This window comes from Engystomops pustulosus, chromosome 11 (assembly GCF_040894005.1).
Source record: "Engystomops pustulosus chromosome 11, aEngPut4.maternal, whole genome shotgun sequence".
Taxonomy (NCBI): Eukaryota; Metazoa; Chordata; class Amphibia; order Anura; family Leptodactylidae; genus Engystomops; species Engystomops pustulosus.
Window position 1 is genome coordinate 62,462,277 of NC_092421.1, and position 23,357 is coordinate 62,485,633.

The 23,357-nt window shown below is 42.1% G+C and overlaps 1 protein-coding gene and 1 long non-coding RNA gene across 5 annotated transcripts; both read right to left on the reverse strand.

The window, feature by feature from the left end:
• Positions 1-280: 280 nt before the first annotated feature.
• Positions 281-13,088, reverse strand: SFR1 (SWI5 dependent homologous recombination repair protein 1). Of its 4 annotated transcripts, none has more exons than XM_072130483.1 (4): positions 12,850-13,088; positions 5,960-6,061; positions 3,454-3,801; positions 281-2,151 (listed from the first exon to the last, which is right to left on the reverse strand). In XM_072130483.1, the coding sequence occupies exons 2-4, from the start codon at positions 6,038-6,040 to the stop codon at positions 1,963-1,965; spliced, it is 618 nt and encodes a 205-aa protein (XP_071986584.1). In that variant the 5' UTR covers positions 6,041-6,061; positions 12,850-13,088; the 3' UTR covers positions 281-1,962. The 4 variants fall into 4 exon arrangements, with proteins under 4 accessions (XP_071986584.1, XP_071986581.1, XP_071986583.1 ...); XM_072130480.1 differs by having other exon boundaries at positions 5,960-6,103; positions 12,850-13,086; XM_072130482.1 differs by lacking the exon at positions 12,850-13,088 and adding an exon at positions 12,744-12,825.
• Positions 13,089-18,733: 5,645 nt separating this feature from the next.
• Positions 18,734-21,691, reverse strand: LOC140106650 (uncharacterized). Its single transcript, XR_011850829.1, has 2 exons — positions 21,552-21,691; positions 18,734-18,993 (listed from the first exon to the last, which is right to left on the reverse strand). It is a non-coding gene; the product is annotated as an uncharacterized lncRNA (long non-coding RNA).
• Positions 21,692-23,357: the final 1,666 nt, after the last annotated feature.

Genomic DNA, 23,357 nt, shown 5'->3' on the forward strand with positions numbered 1-23,357 from the left:
CCCTTAACATTCAGAGAAAAAGACAGAGTGGGGCGCATTTACTGAGGGCCGTGTGCCAGTTTTCTGTCGGACTTTGCATGTTCTTCTCAGTGCAAACTGCTTGCACAGGTAAGAAGGGTCCGCGCCACAATTCTTAGTAAATGTGGGCCAGGATATTGTTACTTGCTCCATCCTTCACCACAGTAAGAGCAACACATATACCCTGCACATGGAACATGTCTGAAGTTGGAATCACCACCAAATAACTTACAACACAATAAGACATAAAGATTCAATTAGATTTAGTAACAGAAATTATTTATTTGACATCAGATGTAAGTATTGGGTCTATGGTTTAAAATGTTCTCTCTAGTAAGTTGTAGTAATTTTAAAGGGAACCTGTCATCAAATTTTACCCTATGAAACTAGCAGCCCTCTCACACATTCAGCCCTCTCATCTTTTATGTGAAGTCTCATCTGTTTACCAATAAAAAAAAATAACTCCTCCAAAGTCACATGAGAATAAGCAAAGAGTCGTATTTTCCTGGAGGAAAAGGCTGCAGGGGGTTGTCAGGGTTGTCACAAATCACTCCAATCTTTGGTTCTATAGCAGCTAAAATTATGTTTTATTAACCATAAGAATCTCAGTTTCAGATGGCAACAGAGTCACCTTAAAGGAGTTTTCGAAATTGTTGGCCTCTCCTATGGTGGTCTCAGAGCCCACTCCTAAACTCCAGAGGATAAGCCAGCATTGGTCACTGACACAATAGAATAGACAATTCATGTTTGATCAGTGGGTACCCCTGGAAATTGCTACATTTTGGGAGGATTTCTATTGGGTAGTGGCCTGGAGTTCACACTATGAAAAGGATGTACAGCTATGCATTGTATAAAGCCATGTGTCCTTCTATACCAGACAGGTTTCAAGAAAGATTTCAGTCTCTGGTTTAATAAATTTCCTGAAAAAAGCATCGCTCCAGAATACTGCAACAGTAAGGACAGGAAGAACAGTGGCGGGAGGATGCGGGGGAAGAGATTGACCCATAAATTGGAAAAATGGTATATGGGAAAGTTACTAATATTAAAGGGGTTTTCCCACAAACAAAAGTTAGGCGCACAGGATAACGAGGGGACCTTCGTTCTGCTTCATTAATCTATGTGGAGCTGATGGAAATTGCTGAGCGCACTCACTGATCTCCATCAGCTCCATAGAGATTAATGGAGCAGAACGGTAATGTGCAGCCGTCTGCTCTATTAGTCTGACGGAGCAACAAGGGGTCCGACAGACCCCCCCCGTTGTGCGATCTGTGGGGGTCTCAGCACTGAGACCCACATTGATCAGCAAGTTAAGCCTTATCCCGTGGATAGGGCCTAACTTTCGTTCGTGGGAAACCCCTTTAAGTCCGGACATTTTTCTCTACTTTCCATCTGGTGTCTGCTTCCACATTTAGGACTCATTCAGATGACCGTTATGGGAGCCGTGAACTGGTCATATCATTGGCCCTCATAGACTTTTATGGTTCCCGGTGTGGTGAGCACACATTGTGACCACACCATCACAGAGTCATTGGTCATGCCACAAAATATAGGACTTGTCATATATTTTGGCAGATTTGAGGTGCGGACGATCGTCTGCCTATGGAGGAAGGAGAGGTGAAGAGCATGCACCCGTCCTACCTCCTCCTCCTGTGCTTACCCGGGATCCAGTCCAGGCAAGCACCTGGCCATCTAAATGTACCCTTAGATGGAAGCTCTATTAATGGATTAATAGATCGTAATGGATTATGACATGGATTATGTAATGGATTATGACAATAGATAGTAATGGATTATGCCATCAGACAGGTCACAAAAATAACACCGCGTTGAGTTTGGGTGAGCACATATTCTAATGTGTAACTTTATACTGCACAGCAGTCCATGAAAATCAATTTATGCATTGGAGAATATCAACACATTCCCCCAGTTCTCTGTATTGTGACATTATGAATCAAAGTCCTCCTCAGCTTTATTGTAGCGCAGTAATTTCTCATCCAGGCCGCAGCTTTCTATCAGTTGTGTTAAACTGATCTTCTTGTTCTCCGCAGACAAGGCTCTCTGGATCTCGTACAGTATAAGCTGGCTGCTCTCCCTCCACTTGTCTATGAGAGACTGGAGCTCTGTCAGATTGTTCTAAATGGGAGTCAAAATGTAACAATAAATAAAACATCATATACCTAAAAAAACAGAATTTTTTATTTCTTTGTAGAAGGTCAGAAGGTAAAAACTAAGCATAGTGTACTTGTATTTTTCTTCTTCTCTGCTTTCAGCAATTTTAGCCAAAAAGTGACAGAGAGCAAGGATATCATTGTGAACCCTGCTCAGTGTCTGCAGGACTCAGGAGGGTAATGAACTCCACACGCTCCGTCATCTGTAGCAATGAATTGACAGTGAGATCGACTGTGACAATGCAATTTTCAGGACCACAATCTCCTCACATATAGAACCGTTTTACAATCCCCACTTTTTTGTGCATACGTGTTATATATATATATATGCATTTTTAAATGAATGTGTTGCAGGGAGTTTTTTACTGTGCAATGTGCAAAATGTAGATGTAGCAAAAACGTGACAATTGCTAGCACAAATCCTGCCATGGTTCACAAAAAAAAAAAATTCACACCAAACTAGCTAGAACTAGCAACTCTGCAAAAACGGAATATAGAAGTTTCAATAGCAACAGGACAATGATCACAATCATCCAGTCACAGTCAGTATAGAAGTATTTTCATTAAGAGGAACAAAGGGAGACATTTATTGTTTTTAGCGCTAGGTGTCGTTTTTTTGGCGCCCGATTTTAGCAGCGTTTCCGCTGTGATGTTATATTGTGGTGTACGACCTTAATGTATTTGGCGCACCGCGAGATGAACTAATGAGCTTCAGAAATTACAAACCACATACATGAAGGGGTTTAGAAGTTTTAATTCTTGCTTTTTGTTGGTCTAATTATGCAACAAAATTGCACCAAAGAAATGTGACAGGGAAGTAGAATTTCATGAATAGAGTCCAAATTTAAGAGCTGCGCCAAACTGAGCAACAGTTGTGTCTGTCAGAAAAGAAGCTAAATTGTGGCACTGACATATAATAAATATGGCGCGCAAACAAAAAAAAAAATGGCCACCAAATATCTGGCACAAAGCCAATAATAAATAATCCCTAAACGGTTCTCCCTCGCAGAGCCCTAATCTCATCATCCAGTCTGTTTGGATTGATGTTTGGAACAAACTCCTTCAGAGTTTCTGCTAAACTGTCTACCAGGCTACATAGAAGAATGTATGCCATATTAAAGGTAAAGGTAAAGTAAACGTATGTGCTAAGATCTGTACAGCAACTGAACCCTCCTACATTTGCCCTTAAATATTGCTTGTGTGACCCCTCTGAGGTAAAAGCAAGTCATTTCATACCATTTCCCCCAATTGATGTTATCATATTTACCTTAGACCTGTACAATTTAACCATTTTTAATCTTCGGAGATGTTCTTCCTTCTCCTGTATTTGCTTCAGCAACTTCTTTTTCTCCTGCAGCATTACTTGGTGGTTGTTCCTAGAAGACGGTAAAGCTTCCGCTTTGTCTTCTGTGGGTGCAGGAATGAGGAGAACACTTGCAGACCCAGTCTCCTCAGAGTTATTCTGGAAGTCTTTAGAAAGGGAGGAATTACTGGAGCACGGTGCGGTAAAGTCACTCTCGTCGCCATCCACTTTCAGACGTTTTGCCACTGTACACGTTGAACTGAAAGATCTACGGCACTTCTTTAGACGCTCTCGGAGAGTCGCACTCATGTGCTACAAAGACAGAGATTCAATATTATTTTCAATAATTATATCATTAGGGTCTGGAGATGCCGGAGCTTCTACAGCTAGAAAATAGAACAACCAAATTTCCATTGCCTTCCATAGAGTATCAAAAGGCTAAAGTTTTCCTCTTGATTTTCACAGCTACTTGCACTTCCAGAAATGAAGCAAAGTGGATTCAAACCAGCCAAACGCATGGTTATTCAAAAACACACCATGTGACTGCACCCTGAAAATCTTTCAGAGTGCCCTACTTTATGGGACGCAGGTGCATACCCTTGATCTGTCCCCATTCAGCTCTTTGGGACGTCCATGACAGCTTACAAGACAGATCTGTACCAGATGTCCCATAGAAGTGAATGGAGTGCATGTGAACCAACGCTCCAATTTGTATGGAGAACCATCAACCCCCTATACATTTTAATTATTGAGATCCCAGGAGTCGGGCCCCCAGCTATGAGACAATCGTCACCTATGTTATTCAAGGGTAAGTAAAGCAATAATCAGCACCACATAATCACATATTCATGGTGTGTGCATTCTGTCTATGAAAGTCCAAGAGGTAGCCCTCCCATCTTTTCATGGTATATTTATGGTATATACCATCTTACATTAATCACTGAGGGTCCGATTTATGGGAATCCTCCAATATAAGGCATAAGAAGAAGTGTTGCTCATTTTTATTCACTTGCACAACAAATCTGCTTTTTATGAAGGAAATTGCTGCATTTGCCTGTGAATGGGGCCAACAACAATGTTGGCTAGTGGTGTCAACATAAAATTAGGAATTTATTTTTCCTTCACCCCTGAGGTAGTTGCAAGGTAAGTGGGTAGCATATTTTGGAGATTATGCTTTATAAGAATTATGTTGTAACCTACGGCAGGTGCGGTGGCTACGTCTGTGTCCTTACAAATTGGTATTAAATATGTCTTTCTCAGAAAATATTTTTACGTTACATTCTGCCTAAGGGGTCCTGTGACACAGATACCCGAGGCCCCCGAAAAAGAGAAAACAAGGTGATCTTTTCGGTACAGAATCACATGGTATTTGTGACTCATCAGGGAAATTGTTAGGCAAATCAAATATAGACTTGTATCTAGATGCGCTGAAGGGACACAGATAACTATATGTTTAGTCAGTGTTATCTCTCTCAACATGGGGAAATCGTTTCTGCCCCCCATCCTTCCCTGAGGGATTAAAAACAGGATTTTTTTTTTCCTGTTAACATGTTTTATGGTCAATAAACACAAAAATGTGTTTATGATAAAATGAAGAGATTGTATTTGGGACAGATGCTACATATCAGGCATAACATAAGATTCCCAATCCCCACACCCCCACTCAAACTCCCTGCTCCCTTTTACATCCCCCCAGATGTACCCACTAACTGTAACCGCTGTTATCAGCCATCAGGGCACAGCACTCCCATCCTCAGCTAGAGCTAGTTAGGTTAACATCAACAAGTCAGCTGTATGTGATGTAAGATGGATGTTAACCTGCAATGTACAGTACCAGAATGTGTGTACTGTAACAATATGCATGGACACTATGCACAAAAGGATTTCCCCTCTGGGTATCAATAAAGTTGTATTGTATCGTATTGTAGATGATGATGATACAGTGCACCCAGAATAAAATAACATTGAAGAAGGCAATAAAGGGGTCACTGCAAGAAAACGTGTGCATAGAAAACAACTCTTCTGTCCTGTGGGAACCATCATGCAGAAGATAAGAAGACCTTATCCTTCCTCCTGACCTCTAGGTATGGTAAACCATATTTCGGGTTTAAAATAGGCCCGATCAATATTAATGTAGAAAAGGGTCAGAATTGCAACATAAGGTGCATGCTACCGAACATTTAGGCCCTTTTCACACACACAAATATGGCGGCCGTATGCTGGACATACGAATGGCAGCTAGCATAAGCCACCATAGAAATGCAATGTACATGGTACGGTGAGCATACACATGTCACCAGTAGTTAGATGGATTCTCTATGCAGTGAGGGGATGCTAAGATTTAAAGATTTCTAACACTTTCTGACCCTTTGAGGGTAGGTGGACAATGGTATTAACGAATCAAGAATATAAGATGCCATTAATGTACCCAGAATTATAATGGACAAACTAGAACATCTGAATCTCTTACTTGCTTAGCCGTTATGTTGTTCTGAGGATCCGGGGAGCCAACATACAACGGTGATGGAGAAGATGTTGGAGGATCGTCCATCTCTGCCTAATAGAAGTCTTCCTGTTATAATAGAGTCAGAGGTGCAATCACTCAGGTGTTTCCCTGTAAATAAGAAATAGTCCTATATTATTTTTGCTTTAACCGTTTAACCCCTTAACGACTTGGCCTTTTTTAGTTTTTTCACTTCCATTTTTCACACCCTACCTTCAAAAATCTATAACTTTTTTATTTTTCCACATAAAGAGCTCTGTTATGGCTTATTTTCTGCGTAACAAATTGCACTTCGTAGTGACGGTATTTAATATTCCATGGCGCGTACTGGGAAGCGGGCAAAAAATTCCAAATGCAATGAAAATGGTGAAAAAACGCATTTGCGCCATTTTCTTGTGGGCTTGGATTTTACAGCTTTCACTCTGCGTCCCAAATGACAGGTCTACTTTATTCTTTGGGTTGCTACGATCACAGGGATACCACATTTGTACAGGTTTTATAATGTTTTCATACATTTACAAAAATTAAAACCTCCTGTACAAAAATAATTTTTTTGATTTTGCCAACTTCTGGCGCTAATAACTTTTTTATACTTTGGTGTACGGAGCTATGGGTGGTGTCATTTTTTGCGAAATTTGATAATATGTTCAATGATATCATTGTTAGGACTGTACGACCTTTTGATCACTTTTTATATATTTTTTTAGATTTTTCAAAATGGCAAAAAAGTGCCATTTTCGACTTTGGACGCTATTTTCGGACGCGTCAATACCTGATGTGTTTATGATTTTTACTGTTTATTTATATTTATGTCAGTTCTAGGGAAAGGGGGTTTTTTTTATTATAATTTTTTTTTTAACTTTTTTTTATTTTTATTTATACTATTTTTCAGACTCCCTAGGGTACTTTAACCCTAGGTTGTCTGATCGATCCTATCATATACTGCCATACTACTGTATGGCAGTATATGGGGATTTTCTTCCACATTCATTACATTCCGTGAGCCCTCTCCATGCAGCGCGACGCGACCGCCGCCGTGAATACACGGCGGGCGGTCGCGAACCGGTTAAAGAAAACCTACCATTGCTCGTATGATGAAATCATGCAGACCACCCTGTAGGCTACTTAATGCTGATGCCGGCACATAGTTTAGTTAGGCTCGGCGAACTTTAGCTCAAGAAACTATTTTCTTACATATGTAGATGAGCCCTCCGGTGCTACCCCACGCCATCTTCGGGCTGGCGATGGTTTCCGATGTTTAATTATTCCCGCCTCCTTCATATTACCCGTCCTCTTTCAGATGACGTCATGTGGCCGGCGATAAGTGCCGAGGCTTGGTGACGTCACAGCTATTGACACCTGAAGGAGGACGGGTAATATGAAGGAGGCAGGAATAATTAAACATCGGAAACCATTGCCAGCCCAAAGATGCCGTAGGGTAGCACCGGAGGGCTCATTTACATATGTAAGAAAATAGTTTTTAAGCTAAACTAAATATATATATATTGTAAAGCATTTATAAAGTGACAATGCCCTGGTGTGTGCCTTTAACCACCGCATCTGGAGGTACTGGCACTCAATTGAGTATGAAACTTTCTGGGGCATTTTGGTATTTTATCCACTGAGAATGGGTAAATTTTTTTGAAAAATACCATCACTTAGCCAAACAAATGTAAATTTCCAAGTCGCATCCTATTTTTGTTTTTATCCGTGTAAAATTCAAGGGATAACAGAATTCATAAAAGTTCTTTTACATAAGTAGAGGGGTGAACTTTCTAAAATTATGTAATTTATGGGGTTTTACTATTATTTTGGTCTCTCAAAGTCAATTGAAATCTAAGAAGGTCCCTCAAAAGTAAGATTTTGCGTATTTCTGAAAATGTGAGAAGATCGCACCTAAAGTTCTAAGCCTCAAAACATCCTAAAAAAAATGAGAGGGCGCATAAAAAACAATGTCAACATAAAGCAGACATTTGGTAAATGTTAATTATCGAGTTCTTTTGGTGTTATGTCGAAAAAGTAGCAAATTCTGAATTTCGAAAAACAATTTCAAAATTTTGCCAACTGTCTGTTTTTTTAACTATATAAAAAAAATATATCACCAAAATTTTTTAGCTAACATGAAGTACAATGGGGGATTTATAAACGCACTTGCATCACAGTTATCGAGGCTTTTATAACTTTTGGCACTTTCCTGACTTTTTTTGGCACTTTGCCGACTTGTTTGATTAAGGGGTGTGGCCTTTGGTATATGGGTGTGGCCTCATGAGAAAGAGGCGTGGCTTACAGGAAATCGTCCGTGCGTCCACAATTCTGGAGCGCGGTTTAGACCAACTAAAAGTAGGTCTAAAGTAGGGACTGACAGTCTTATACTGCACCAGAAGTCACCATGACGGTGATAAATCTGGCGGAGCCCGAGACACATTGTTAAATCCCCCCCAATGTGTCACGAGAAAACAATCTCCAAATCACCTGGATATGTTATATATATTTATTATTTACAAAAAAAATTCGATATTTACTTAACCCCTTAAGGACGGAGGGTTTTTCGGCTCATTTCTCGCTCTCCAACTTCAAAAATCCATAACTTTTTCACTTTTCCGTGTACAGACCTATGTGAGGGCTTATTTTGTGCGTAACAAATTTTACTTTCCCGTAATGTTATTTATTTTAACATGCCGTGTACTGCGAAGCTGAAAAAAAAATCCAAATGTGGAAAAATTGAAAAAAAAACCGTCATGTTCTTGTGGGCTCAGTTTTTACGACTTTCACTCTTCGCTCCAAATAACACGCCTACTTTATTCTTTGGTTCGGTGCGATCGCGGTGATACCAAATTTATACAGGTTTTATTGTGTTTTAATACATTTTCAAAAATTAAACGAATGTGTACAAAATAGAAAAAAAAAAATTTGCCATCTTCTGACACTAATAACTTTTTCATACTTTGGCGCACAGAGATGTGTGAGGTGTCATTTTTTGCGAAATGAAGCGACGTTTTCATTGCTACCATTTTGAGGTCTGTGCGACATTTTGATCATTTTTTATGTGATGTAAAAAGGTGTAAAAGTCGCATTTCGGACATTTGGGCGCCATTTCCCGCCTCGGAGGTCACCGCCGGCCGTAACCGTTTTTATATTTTGATATTTTGATCGGGCATTTTGGGACGCGGCGATACCTAATATGTTTGTGATTTTTACTGTTTATTATGTTTTATATCAGTTCTAGGGAAAGGGGGGTGATTTGAATTTTTAATATTTTATTAATTTTTTAAACTTTTTTTTTTCTTCTTTTTTTCACTATCTTTTAGACCCTCTAGGGTACATTAACCCTAGATGGTCAGATCGCTGCTACCATATACTGCAATACTTCTGTATTGCAATATATGGCATTTTTGCAGCACATTCATTACAATGAGCCACTGGTTCATTGTAACGTATCTGCAGCTGCCAGATAGCCTTGTGTCAAAAGAAGACACGAGGCTACCATGGCAACCGATCGCCGCCGCCCCCCCCGATGACGTTCGGGGGCGTGGCAATCGAAAAAAAGATGGCGCCGCCCGCGCGCCGCCGTCTTTTAAATACCGCCGGCGACTTTGCCGGCGACAACGGGGGGGTTAATAGCCGCAAACAGTGCTAGCACCGACCGCGGTTATTAGCGGTGGGGGTTTTATGCATTATGCAAAAACCCCCACCTTTGTATGAAGAGGACTCAGCCTGTGAGCCCTCTTCATACACCCCTTATACCTCTGCGCCGTAGAGCTACGGCGCAGAGCGTTAAGGGGTTAACCCCTTTCCGCTGATGCCCTTTTTCGGTTTTCCATTTCCATTTATGCTGCCCTTCTTAAAATATGTTTCCGTGTAGAGCTCTGCGAGGGCTTGTTTCCTGTGTAACAAATTGTACTTTGTAGTGTCAGTATATAATATTTCAGGCCGTGTACAGAGAAGCGAGAAAAAAAAATACAAATGCAGCAATAAAATGCATTTGTGCCAGTTTCTTGTGGGCTCACTTTTCACAGCTTTCATTGCTAATTTACATAATACTAAAATAAGCTTTTTATCAAATTATACCTATTTGATTGATTAGCAAAATATACTATAGGGAAGGGGCCTTCAGCATGAACCTACCACCTAATAACATAGATCCGTTAAAGGAAATCTATCATTTGATTTGATGCATTATGAACCAAACATACCTGGAGAATGCTGTAGCTACAAAGATGCAGAAACATATCTTGTTTAATCCCTGAGCTGAGTGGTTTTGCTGAAAAAAATTTTTATAAAATTCAGGATCTCGGGAAAGCTGGATTGCCTTTAGCCTGCTTGTTACACAAGCTTCCTGAACTGTCCAAGACTAATCAATCTGAGCTGAATTACTCGCACACAGAAGCTGGTGGCGATTGATTACTTCTGCCTGTTAAGGACAACACAGTAATTACATCATTCCTTCAAGTAAAGTAGTAGAGAGGAGAAGCCCCGAACCCCAGCACAGAAGCGACAGAGCTTCATTATCAGAATTTTAAAAGTTTTTTTTTCAGCAAAACCACTTAGCTCAGGAATTAAACAAGATATGTTTCTGCATCTTTGTAGCTACAGCATTCTCATGGTACGTTTGGTTCATAATGCATCAAATCAAATGGTAAATTTCCTTTAAAGTATAATTTTTAGCGAGATGATGATATTTCTACCATTTTGCAGACAGTACAATTTTGGGTTATGTATGGTTTTTTTAAGTCTATGGGAGGGATATGTCAGCACACGGCCTGGAGTTGCAACTATTTTCCCTTTAACATGAGGTTCGGTGTTCCTGCCCCTCACCAGCCACAACCTGGCTTCAAACCGCCCCCCACTGCCAGACATATCAGGAGCCTATAGATATATCTGGCGCAAGGGCAAGGTTTACCTCATGTAAACAAGGCCTAAACAGACAGTACATCTGGAGTATAAGGCCGGCGCCACACGTAGCGCTTTGTCTGCGCTTGCAAACGCAAATGCAGACAAAGTCGCGCCCACCAGGGCGGGCCTCGGCCCGATCGCATCGGCGTTTCTATGGAAACGCCTGCGATCGGGAACGAGGCGCCGGTGTTTCACGTTAAAGTAACGCCATAGAAACGCCGATGCGATCGGGCCGAGGCCCGCCCCGGTGGGCGCGACTTTGTCTGCGTTTGCAAGCGCAGACCAAGTGCCACGTGTGGCGCCGGCCTAAGTCTTTCAGTTTTTTTTCCACCTGTCAAACAGATCAGTCTGGAAAATCTTTTTAACCATTTATTATTCAGGACTCCCCAGCGATGCTGATGTATTAGTAACGTTGGCTGAACACCAGAATTTTAGATAATCTACACATCCATCCAATATTTATAGAGGTGTCCCAACTTCCACCAATGGCAGATATTTAATAAGAAGGATGATTTCACCATAAAAAGTGAATAGTGCATATAAGGCACTATATAAATATCTGGCAACTTCCCTCTTCCCATTGTTTACTACAGATCAAGACCAGGACACATGAATACATTCAGGCTCACAATTCAGACACTCCAAAACATACTGCTAGGTTGATTAGATTGTGACATCAAAAACTGCATCTGAAAAACTGAATGTGTGAATGGACTCTCACGCATTTGCATTTTGAACAGAACACGTATAAACAGTAGAAATCATAAACATGTTAGGCATCGCCACGTCCCAAAATGTCCGTTTCTGGCCTTGAACACCGTAAGGGAATATAGCGACCAAATATCTACAAATCCCCACTTTTTTGCTATTTTTCCCATAAATACTTGACTAAAAAAGTAATTGATAAATTCAGTACCCCTGTGATCATGCTGACCTAAAGAATAAAGGGACAGGGGGTCATTTGCAGCGCACAGAGAGACACGTAAAAACAGAGCCCACAAGTCAACGCAGCAAGAAAAATGTGGGGTTGTTTTGTAAAAGTTTTGGCTATATCCACACGAATGTGTGCCCACCGTAGCACGGCGGGAGAGGAGGCACACACCCCTCTCCACAGCAATATATGGCGCCATATTCCGTTGAAAGATAGGACATGTCCTATCTTTGTCCCGGGTATGAAACGGCGCTGCAACGTACTGCTTCGGCGCCCATTGCCATCTATGGGGGACGTATATACACCCCCCATACGGCCGTGTGAATGTTGCCTTATCCTAATTATTTTTTAGCTTTCCAGTACATGGCATGGAATATTAAATGGTGCCACTAAAAAGTACAATTTGTCCCCTGATAACAAACCTTCGTACATCAAAGTCAGGAGAAAGAATAAATAAGTTATAGTTTTTGAAATGAGGGACGTAAAAGACAGAAACGCAAAAAAGCGGTCACGCGTTGCGCTACTGTTGTATTCATAGTGCAGCGCTAGCGCACAGGGATGAAGGAGCGGTCAGGCCTGCGGTCGATATGAGTTTCCGGTAAAACGCAGGCGGTCACTAACCATATTATATTATTATGAATGCAACATTATCGGAACGTGTGACCGCGGCTTGTTGTGTTGACGCCAAGTGTGAACGCAGCCTGACGGGGGGATGGAGCTCACACAGAAATAGCTCCTTCCTGCTGTATTGTAGACAAATATCAGGGACATTAGAGAAGGTTTTTCTCCTTCCTGCACTGATTACAGGATACAATACAACGTGGCTGATAACAGAGAACAATGAAATGCAGCCATCTTTATAGAAAATATTATTATACAATACTCTGTGGTACCGCACGCTAGTGCCAGACATGTAATGGGGCTGACCATTGATTGTACAGCATCTACTAGCAGTATATGTGGTAATTCCTCTCCCCCGCCCGCCATTACATTCCCCTCTCCACACGAGCTCCCCTCATACTGTCATACTGACCGCTGGACGCTGCGCTATCAATCAAAGTTCCCGCCGTACTAAACTCCGCCCATCTGCCGGCGATATCCTATCGCAGTGCAAGTTCCGCAGCACAGCCAATGAGGAGACGCAGACCGGACACGTGATTAGATGTTGAGGTTTGTTGCTCCAGGGGATCCCCACAGGATCAGGGGCGCCTTAGGCACCCGACTCTCCACACACTATAAGGAGGATGTCGGCACGTCCTCCGCTCTGGTGAGTGGGGAGTCGGGTGTCCCTGCAGAACTGGACTGAGCAGCACAGACCGTACAGTGTAGACGCGCTGGGGGAGGGGCAGAGGACGGCAGCACAGCAGGACCAAGAAGCTTCCTCTAGTCTTGTGCTTTCTGCCTGCTCCCTGAGCCTAGTCAGCTATCAGTGGAGAGTCTAATAGAGTGTGTGTATATATATATATATATATATATCACAGTATATACGTGTATATATATCTCAAAGTGCTTGCATACACCAGTGTGTGTGTATGTATATCACTGTATATCTGTGTGTATAGCAGTGCATATATATATATATATATATTTATTTATATATATATATACACACACACTCACCGGCCACTTTATTAGGTACACCTGTCCAACTGCTCGTTAACACTTAATTTCTAATCAGCCAATCACATGGCGGCAACTCAGTGCATTTAGGCATGTAGACATGGTCAAGACAATCTCCTGCAGTTCAAACCGAGCATCAGTATGGGGAAGAAAGGTGATTTGAGGCCTTTGAACGTGGCATGGTTGTTGGTGCCAGAAGGGCTGGTCTGACTATTTCAGAAACTGCTGATCTACTGGGATTTTCACGCACAACCATCTCTAGGGTTTACAGAGAATGGTCCGAAAAAGAAAAAACATCCAGTGAGCGGCAGTTCTGTGGGCGGAAATGCCTTGTTGATGCCAGAGGTCAGAGGAGAATGGGCAGACTGGTTCGAGCTGATAGAAAGGCAACAGTGACTCAAATCGCCACCCGTTACAACCAAGGTAGGCAGAAAAGCATCTCTGAACGCACAGTACGTCGAACTTTGAGGCAGATGGGCTACAGCAGCAGAAGACCACACCGGGTGCCACTCCTTTCAGCTAAGAACAGGAAACTGAGGCTACAATTTGCACAAGCTCATCGAAATTGGACAGTAGAAGATTGGAAAAACGTTGCCTGGTCTGATGAGTCTCGATTTCTGCTGCGACATTCGGATGGTAGGGTCAGAATTTGGCGTCAACAACATGAAAGCATGGATCCATCCTGCCTTGTATCAACGGTTCAGGCTGGTGGTGGTGTCATGGTGTGGGGAATATTTTCTTGGCACTCTTAGGCCCCTTGGTACCAATTGAGCATCGTTGCAACGCCACAGCCTACCTGAGTATTGTTGCTGACCATGTCCATCCCTTTATGACCACAATGTACCCTGTAACATCTGATGGCTACTTTCAGCAGGATAATGCGCCATGTCATAAAGCTGGAATCATCTCAGACTGGTTTCTTGAACATGACAATGAGGTCACTGGACTCAAATGGCCTCCACAGTCACCAGATCTCAATCCAATAGAGCATCTTTGGGATGTGGTGGAACGGGAGATTTGCATCATGGATGTGCAGCCGACAAATCTGCGGCAACTGTGTGATGCCATCATGTCAATATGGACCAAAATCTCTGAGGAGCTTCCAGCACCTTGTTGAATCTATGCCATGAAGAATTGAGGCAGTTCTGAAGGCAAAAGGGGGTCCAACCCGTTACTAGCATGGTGTACCTAATAAAGTGGCCGGTGAGTGTATATGTGTGTGTATATGGCAGTGCATACGTGAGTGTTTGTGTATATATAGCAGTGCATACGCGTGTGTATGTATATATCCCCATTATGGGGATACCAAATGTATTTTTTTTTTTTTATATGTATTAGTTTTTACAAAAATTAAAACCTTTTTGGACAAATGGATACTATTTTTCATTATGGGTTCACCGCCAGTAATAGTAGAGTCAGTGTATGTTTTTGTTTTTCTCTCCCCTGTCCTGTACCCTTGTCAGTTTGTAATAGGGAGCTATACAGACTTGTGCTGCTTTCACTCACATGTATGCTACACCCGGCCGGGACCTGGTTGTCGGATATGTTCAACTGGATAATGTGAAGGCTTATTGCTTTTCACCCCTCTCCATAGGACGGCATGTTGTCGGGCCGTACGTACTGTGTAAGATAGAGCATGCTGTATCTTTTTTCCGATAATGGCACGCTACTGCGCCATGCTCCCCGTTGCACAATGGACTTCTTTTGTGGTGGCCGTAGACAAGCTGCCATTGATACAGCCTCCGTATACGTGTGTGTAATAGGAGCCTTGTTTAGGTTCTTCTTCCTTTGGTAGTAGTTTCTCCCGTACATGTCTAAAACCAGACTTCCAGCAACTCTTACATCATTAAGAAATCTTTCAAACCCTTCACAGTATGATGCTCAGATAAGACTCTCAGAGCCGCACCAGACATGACGACGGATAATGTTGGGTAAATATGATTCTTTCTAGATGAATTGCTGATGTGTAGTTTGTCTTGGCTGCTATTCCTTAGTCTGATAACTTGCAGCGCGTGCTGTGCATGGTTAAGTTTTAACATGTCTGCAGATTAGCCGCTGAATAATGCTATAATTGATGTAACCATCACGTGGAGAAATTGAAAACCCATGTGAACAGGTTATATACAATGCATTTAAAAAATATCGCCCTAGCCGCTTCTTATTGGCTGTCTCCGGGGGAATAGTAGGTCGTCCTTTAAGATCAAATTTTTCATTCCTACATTCCTATTATTTTTTTACTCCGGATATTGTATTGAGTCAAAGTCTGAGGTTTACATTCAAATTCTTACACAAGTTTAAAGCTACAGAATGTAAAGTTTAGGAGGTGTCCCGTTTCAAAACCCAAGATACAGTTTCAGGTCTTTCTCACCGAGAACTTGTGCGTACACTAAATGGCATGTGATCTATCTTACAGTATACTGCGTAGTCTGCACATTTTCATTGCTGGGGGCTAGAGGTGGAGCGTTGCTGGATGCCTCACCAGCTGCTGCGGTCATCGGGGAGCTGCACTGTATCACCTGAGGCAGAGTTATTGCTGGCAATGTTCAGACATGTCCGTAGCCCTTCAGAAAAGATGCTATCAAGAAAGTGTGACCTTCTCTGTTTGGATGGAAGTACCACTGTACTGTGTTTTGTTTTTGAGGTGTTAAACACTTTAAAAAATAACATCATTAATATTAATTATCAGCAGGGCTGGTTATAAATTTTTGGTTATTGAGAGTCCCATTACTTAGCTCAACACTGATCATAAGAATGAAGTAATGTGATCCCCGTTCAGGGGTGAACTATGAGAGACTGGGCCCCATGGCACACTTCTAAATGGGACCCCCTGCCCCTTAAAAATAATAGTCTTACTATCTGAGAGGGGCTCAGAGGACAGAGATCTGAGTTCATGCAGGAAGATGACAGATTGTCCCTGCCATTCTGCTGTACTACCCTCTGACATTTCTTACCTGAGCTGCCAGCTCAGCTGTATACATTATGCTGTACAATGTGCAGCATAATAAGGCTTATTTACTAAGGGTCTGCACAATTCTTTTTTCCTTTTTTGCAGCAAATAGCCCCAGGTTTTTTGGAGCATGCGATCAGATTGTGGCACATCAGCGCTGGCTGGCATGCAACAGAAATGGGGGGGGGGGGGACGTGCAGTCAGACAACCTCGATGGATTCAGACAAACCGCAGAATTTAAAAACGAAATAGTGTCGCAAGCTCAAGCATTTACATGCACCAGGAAGAAGAAGGTGAACTCCGGCGGATCTCAGCGGGGTAAGCAGCACATGAAGGAAATTGGACGCAGACCCGAATCCTCGTCAGAGAACGTCCCTTAGGGGATCGCAACAGGACCGGGTAAGTAAATCTGCCCCAATATGTATAAAACAGTGCACATCCTCCATTCTTTATGTGCTCCCATAGCAGCTGTTATGTCTGATATCCCTGTAGTTATGCCCCTATCCACGGTTTAAAGTTATTAAAGACACAGTTACACTGGTGTACTACCACTTTGATGTCTGACCATCTAAACTAAAATCTAAACCCCACTTTCTTGGGTTAGTCCTGCACTCCATTGACTATTTTGGGTGTTTCTGGATTGGCTATCCTGTAAACCATCCCAGAAACCTTATAAAACTACAAAGGAGTTCAACACATCTCATGGCTACTTCTGGAAGTAAGACGTCCTGGAGATGTCATCCTAGAGGTATAACTGTCACAAGTAGTGCTGACACTAATAACGGTCATTAACTGTTGGACACAACTGTATTAGTCCTCGTTGATGCCCCCTGTATGACACCCGGGGTGCCGATTGGTTGCAGTGACAGCCACAAAACAATCAGAGACTCCTAGGTATGTTATTCAACCATACCTATTGCACCGTTTATCCAGAGTATTGTAGTACCGTATTTTTCGGACTATACGGCGCACCGGAGTATAAGGCGCACCATCAATAAATGCCTGCTAAAATGTCTAGGTTCATATATAAGGCACACCTGATTATAAGGATGAATGACCAGCAGGTGGCAGACCTGTGCACAGTCCAAGGCATCTGTTGTCTGTAAGTACGGTTCATATGTAAGGTGCACTGGACTATAAGGCACACCTTTGATTTCTGGGAAAATCAAAGGATTTTTTGTGCACCTTATAGTCCGAAAAATATGGTATACTGAATGATCAGACTTCTAGAATTCAAAGGTTTAGAGGGTTTAAAAAAGGATCAACAGGCTTATGTTTGGCTTTGAGCTCTTTACTATTTTCTCTTTCTGATGGTCAGATGTATCTTAGTGGTTCTTCCTTTCTCGAAGCACCTGGCATTTGAGGAGTTAAAGTCTTTAGTGAATTAGCAAATTCTTAAAAACAAAAGTTGCAAAAAATGTATAACACAGTGCTGATCTCTTTCCCACGCCTGGCAGGGGCTCATGTGGTTTTGTGCCAAAATTTTAGACCTTTTTAAAAAGGTCGCAAATTCCACATCTGGAATCGGTGGATAACTTGGGGAACTCTGCAGAAAACCCACCTGCGGCTAACTTTGAAGTGAGATTGTCTTAGTTACAGAAAAGAAGTCATGAAAGAGACACATGCCAAAAAAAAGTGACAAAGAAGAAAAAGTCAAACCGAAAAAGTCACATGTGCCCAAAAAAGTAAGAATAGAAAAAAACCCCCCAAAAAATAACATTACCCGTCCCATTCACTTTTAAAAGTGTATAAAAGTATAATTGGCTCCCTTCCAGCAATCTGCATCGAGTCATGGGGTTGTCTCTGCAAGGCAGCATCATCATTATCTCCTCTGTGCTTTGCTATTTCTCTTCCTTCTCTCCTCTCATTCATGTAGCAGTTGGCTGACCCTGTGCTCCAATCAGATCTGTCATTTCATGTGTGCAGGGGGAAGGGGGGGGGGGGAGCTGCCAGAGCAGAGATAATGATGATGACACAGGGACTCGGACTCCCCAATGACTCGTTGCAGTTCACTTTTATCAACTTTTAAAAGTGATTGGAACCATTGATATCAATTATAAAAGCAGATTGGTAATAAGTATAAAAAAACTGAGAATTAGAGAAAAATGTGTGATCCTGGTTCCCTTTTAAATGCTCTTAGTTTTGGGAGAAGTTGTGACTATGTACCCGGCCTGATTTATACTGAAGGTAAATATGAACAACTATATTAACATATAATCACATGACTATTAGTACATTTTTGCATTCGGGATCTGTAAATCTTCTGTAAAAGCTTCTGAAAATAACACAATGGTCTAAGGGCAAAATACCATAAACCACTCACAATAAGAAACAAGGTCAAATACATAGCTGAGAGCTATCTTCATGTATGTACATCGGGATACCTGGATTCCATGCACGGTTCTGCATTATATATATTACGTTTCTATCCCTTTAATATCGTAGACACGTTCCCTTGGGTATGTCATGGGGGCCTCAGAATACCAAGAAAGGACTCTACGAGCAGCTCTGTGCGGAGAGACACCTGCCAGGAAGTCTGTGGAGCGACTTGGCAGCGCGACTGATGCTGGCACCGGCTCCGGTTTATCATAATCACATTTTCTTTCATACCTGCAGATACAAGTTTGAGTCTTCAGCGCTGATTAATAGAAAACAATGCCCTGGCATGATGCAGCTTGTAATAAAACCATACCCAGGGTGTTTTATCAGCTGCCGGCAACATGAAGAGACCAACGCAAAAAACGTGGCCCTTTTCTCACCTTTTGTCTCAAAATGTTACTTTAACGTCAAGATATTATTTACTTTTCAGGATGGATGAGACGGCTCCGAGACATTCCCTTTAAATGATGTAAAGTGGTGGCTATGGCGTTAACAATGCGGGCCCAGCTTAAATGGATCCGTATGTACACATGTACACGCTTAGCACTTTACAATGTAACAAATCCAAACGCTAACATTGCTCTGGGCAAGGCGCCCGGAAAGAAGAATGATAGATTGATGACATTATTATCAAATCTATCGAAGTCAATGGAGTTGTCTGAGATTCAAAGAAGAGGCTTTGAGCAAAAAGAATAAAACAATAAAATATCTCAACCAAAATAGGCCCCAAAATTTACATACTGGGCGTCCAATGACGTCATAGCTTAGATTATAAGTATCACAATTAACCCAAGTGAGGGCTGTGATTGGCTGTAGGAACAGGAAAGGCAGAACAAAAGGGGGAGAATTTTATATAAGTATCTGCTGTCTGACAATGATCACCTAACCACTGTAACTCTGGGGAACCTGTCACTAGGTTTTACCCCACTAAACTACCACTTTCCCCCAGGTAAGGTATGAAATATCCATGAAATCTCCCCCAAATATGGCTCTTCTCCTTCCATTTTTACATTAGATGAGTCAAGTTTAGTGGTTTCGGGGGTAGAGTAATTTCCCCCTATCTTCTATACTGACTAGAAGCAAGCGGTTTGTGTTATGTGGCTCAGTGATTAGCACTACAGCCTTGCAGCACTGGGGTCTTGGGTTCAAGTCGCATCCAGGTCAACATCTGCAAAGAGTTTGTGTGTTCTCTCCTTGTTTTTGCGTGGGTTTCCTTCGGGTCCTCCCACACTCCAAAACATACTAATTGGTTGATTAGATTGTGGCCGCGGTCACACGTACCACTAGGCGTCCGTCATAATGCGACGCTAGTGCACAGGGGGAGGTCCTCGGCCTGAACGCACATGCGTTTCCAGGGAAACGCATGCGATTGTTAAGCCGATCGCATGCGTTTCTCTGGAAACGCATGTGCGTTCAGGCCGAGAACCTCCCCCTGTGCGCTGGCGTCACGTTATGAATGGACGTCTAGTGGTACATGTGACCGCAGCCTGTGAGCCCCATTGGTGACAGGGACCAATTTGCCAGCGCTGCGTAACCTGTGTGCGCTATATAAATAAAGAATTATTAATTTCAGATCTCATCAGGCTTATGGTCCTGTGAGTTACAGAATCGGATATAGTCAGTTAAAAAATAGGCGGGAATTTGATCTTTATGTGCAGCTTTCATTTCCAAGAATGGCCCAGATACAGTCATGGCCAAAAGTTTTGAGAATGATACAAATGTTGATTTTTACAAAGTCTACTGCATCAGGTTTTATAATGGCAATTTGCATATACTCCAGAATGTTATAAAGAGCGATCAGCTTAACAGCAATTAATTGCAAAGTCAATATTTGCCTAGAAAATGAACTTTTTCCCCCAAAACACATTTCAACTTCATTGCAGGCGCCTTAAAATGAGCAGCTAACATGGTGTCAGTGATGTCTCCAGTAACACAGGTGTGGGTGCTGGTGAGGACAGGGCTGGAGATCAATCTGTCATGATTAAGTAAGAATCACACCACTGGACACTGGAGGAGGAGGCTGGTGCTTGGCATCATTGTTTCTCTTCTGTTAACCATGGTTTGTACCAGTTTTGTGTCGCTGCTGCACTTTGACACTTTAGAAAACCGTGTACCTAAAGGGGCATGTTAGTGCTAGGGCTCTTCCCTAGGAGTGCTGGTTGTGCCACATATAATTGAATACCTTGGGCCAGTGTTTAATTATCTGGTGCAACCGGCGCATTAGTGAGGCAGATTGCACTAAGGTAGTTTTTTACCACTTTTTATAAATCTTTAGCTGCCTGTATCTCTTGTTCTGTAGCTCACAGAACCATAAGCCTGATGTAATATCATAGAAAGATTGTTATCTTTAATGTACCCCCTTTGTCAGTAATATAGAACAGAAGATGGGGGATTCTTATGTGATACTACTCCTTCAGCCACTAAACTTGACTCATCTCATGTGAAAATGAGGTGAGAAGAGTCATAGTTGACTAACTTTGGGGGAGATTTCTTGTAGGTAAATGGGTGTTATTTCACATAATCGAGGGAATTCTAGAAAGGACATTTCATACACAACCTGAGAGGGCTGATAGTTTAGTGGGGTAAAATCTGCTGACCGCTCCTTTTTAAGGCTTATAGATCTATGTAGTCTGATCAAGAATTTATATTGTCCCCTTTTTACCCCAAAAGTAAGCAAAGACAAGGGAGGGGACACACACAGTACAAGTAGAAGAATTATCTCTGTACTGTGACATCACTGTGTGTATTATTTCTATACTGTAACATCACTGTGGGGCACATTTACTTACCTGGTCACCGGGGTTCACAGAAAGTGCATTGTCTGATGATAATGCACTCTGCCGCGACTTGCTAAGATGGTGCACCCGATATCCTGCATGTGTCGCTTCCCCGCTCAGGTCCGATGGAGTTCACCTTTTTAATGGTGCATGTAAGTGCCTGGAATTGGGACACAATTTGAAAGTTAAATCCCGCGCTCAGTCCGAATCAGTCGGACTGTCCTACAGCACGCTCCCTAAATTGTGTCACACAATCGCAGCACACCCACTACTTAAATAACTGTGCAAGCCATTTTAACATTGAAGAACGGGCAACGTCCGAAATAAAAAAAAGTGTGTTGCAAAGCTCTTAGTAAATGTGCCTCTGTGTGTATTATCCCTGTACTGTGACATCACTGTGTGTATTATCCCTGTACTGTGACATCACTGTGTGTATTATCCCTGTACTGTGACATCACTGTGTGTATTATCCCTGTACTGTGACATCACTGTGTGTATTATCCCTGTACTGTGCCATCACTATGTGTATTATCCCTGTACTGTGACATCGCTGTGTGTATTATTCCTGTACTGTGACATCACTGTGTGTATTATCCCTGTACTGTGACATCTCTGTGTGTATTATCCCTGTACTGTGACATCACTGTGTGTATTATCCCTGTACTGTGCCATCACTATGTGTATTATCCCTGTACTGTGACATCGCTGTGTGTATTATCCCTGTACTGTGACATCACTGTGTGTATTATCCCTGTACTGTGACATCATTGTGTGTATTATCCCTGTACTGTGACATCACTGTGTGTATTACCCCTGTACTGTGACATCACTGTGTGTATTATCCCTGTACTGTGACATCACTGTGTGTATTATCCCTGTACTGTGACATCTCTGTGTGTATTATCCCTGTACTGTGACATCACTGTGTGTATTATCCCTGTACTGTGACATTGCTGTGTGTATTATCCCTGTACTGTGACATCACTGTGTGTATTATTCCTGTACTGTGACATCGCTGTGTGTATTATCCCTGTTCTGTGACATCGCTGTGTGTATTATCCCTGTACTGTGACATCACTGTGTGTATTATCCCTGTACTGTGACATCACTGTGTGTATTATTCCTGTACTGTGACATCGCTGTGTGTATTATCCCTGTTCTGTGACATCACTGTGTGTATTATCCCTGTACTGTGACATCACTGTGTGTATTATCCCTGTACTGTGACATCACTGTGTGTATTATCCCTGTACTCTGTCATCACTGTGTGTATTATCCCTGTACTCTGTCATCACTGTGTGTATTACCCCTGTACTGTGACATCACTGTGTGTTTTATCCCTGTACTCTGACATCACTGTGTGCATTGTCCCTATGATAACTGGTCATGCTCCTGAACCTTAGTGGGAGATTTAATATCTAGTCTGATTTGATATCTTCACTGATGTGAATGGAAAGAACACATATAAATTATATTCTGAATTTGGTCTCCGATTGTTCTTTGGGTTGGGTGTGTTCCTGTGATGTCATTGCACTAACAAAGAAACAAACCCTGTTTAATGTGGTGACCCAGAATAAACAATCTTCTCAGCCGCTAGAAGCTTCTTTATTTATCACAACCTAAAGAAGGGAAAACATATTTGTTTAAAGTGATATAATGTCCCCTCCGGCCACATGTCCGCCTTTACACGTAGAGGGAGGAGATGTAGCAAGGTATTGGACAAAGCAGATCTGATGGGATTGTTATGTTCTACATCTGAGGGTTAGGGAGGAGAGCCCATGGGAATAATCCTTTTACTTCTCTATGTTAAAAAGGGAA

Excerpts from the sequence above, each read along its gene's own strand:
- SFR1 (XM_072130483.1), bottom strand. The coding sequence starts at position 6,040 with ATGGACGATCCTCCAACATCTTCTCCATCACCGTTGTATGTTGGCTCC. Across the intron at positions 3,802-5,959 it reads ACAACATAACGGCTAAGCAA|CACATGAGTGCGACTCTCCG; the intron begins GTAAGAGATTCA and ends CTGTCTTTGTAG. Across the intron at positions 2,152-3,453 it reads TTAAATTGTACAGGTCTAAG|AACAATCTGACAGAGCTCCA; the intron begins GTAAATATGATA and ends ACTCCCATTTAG.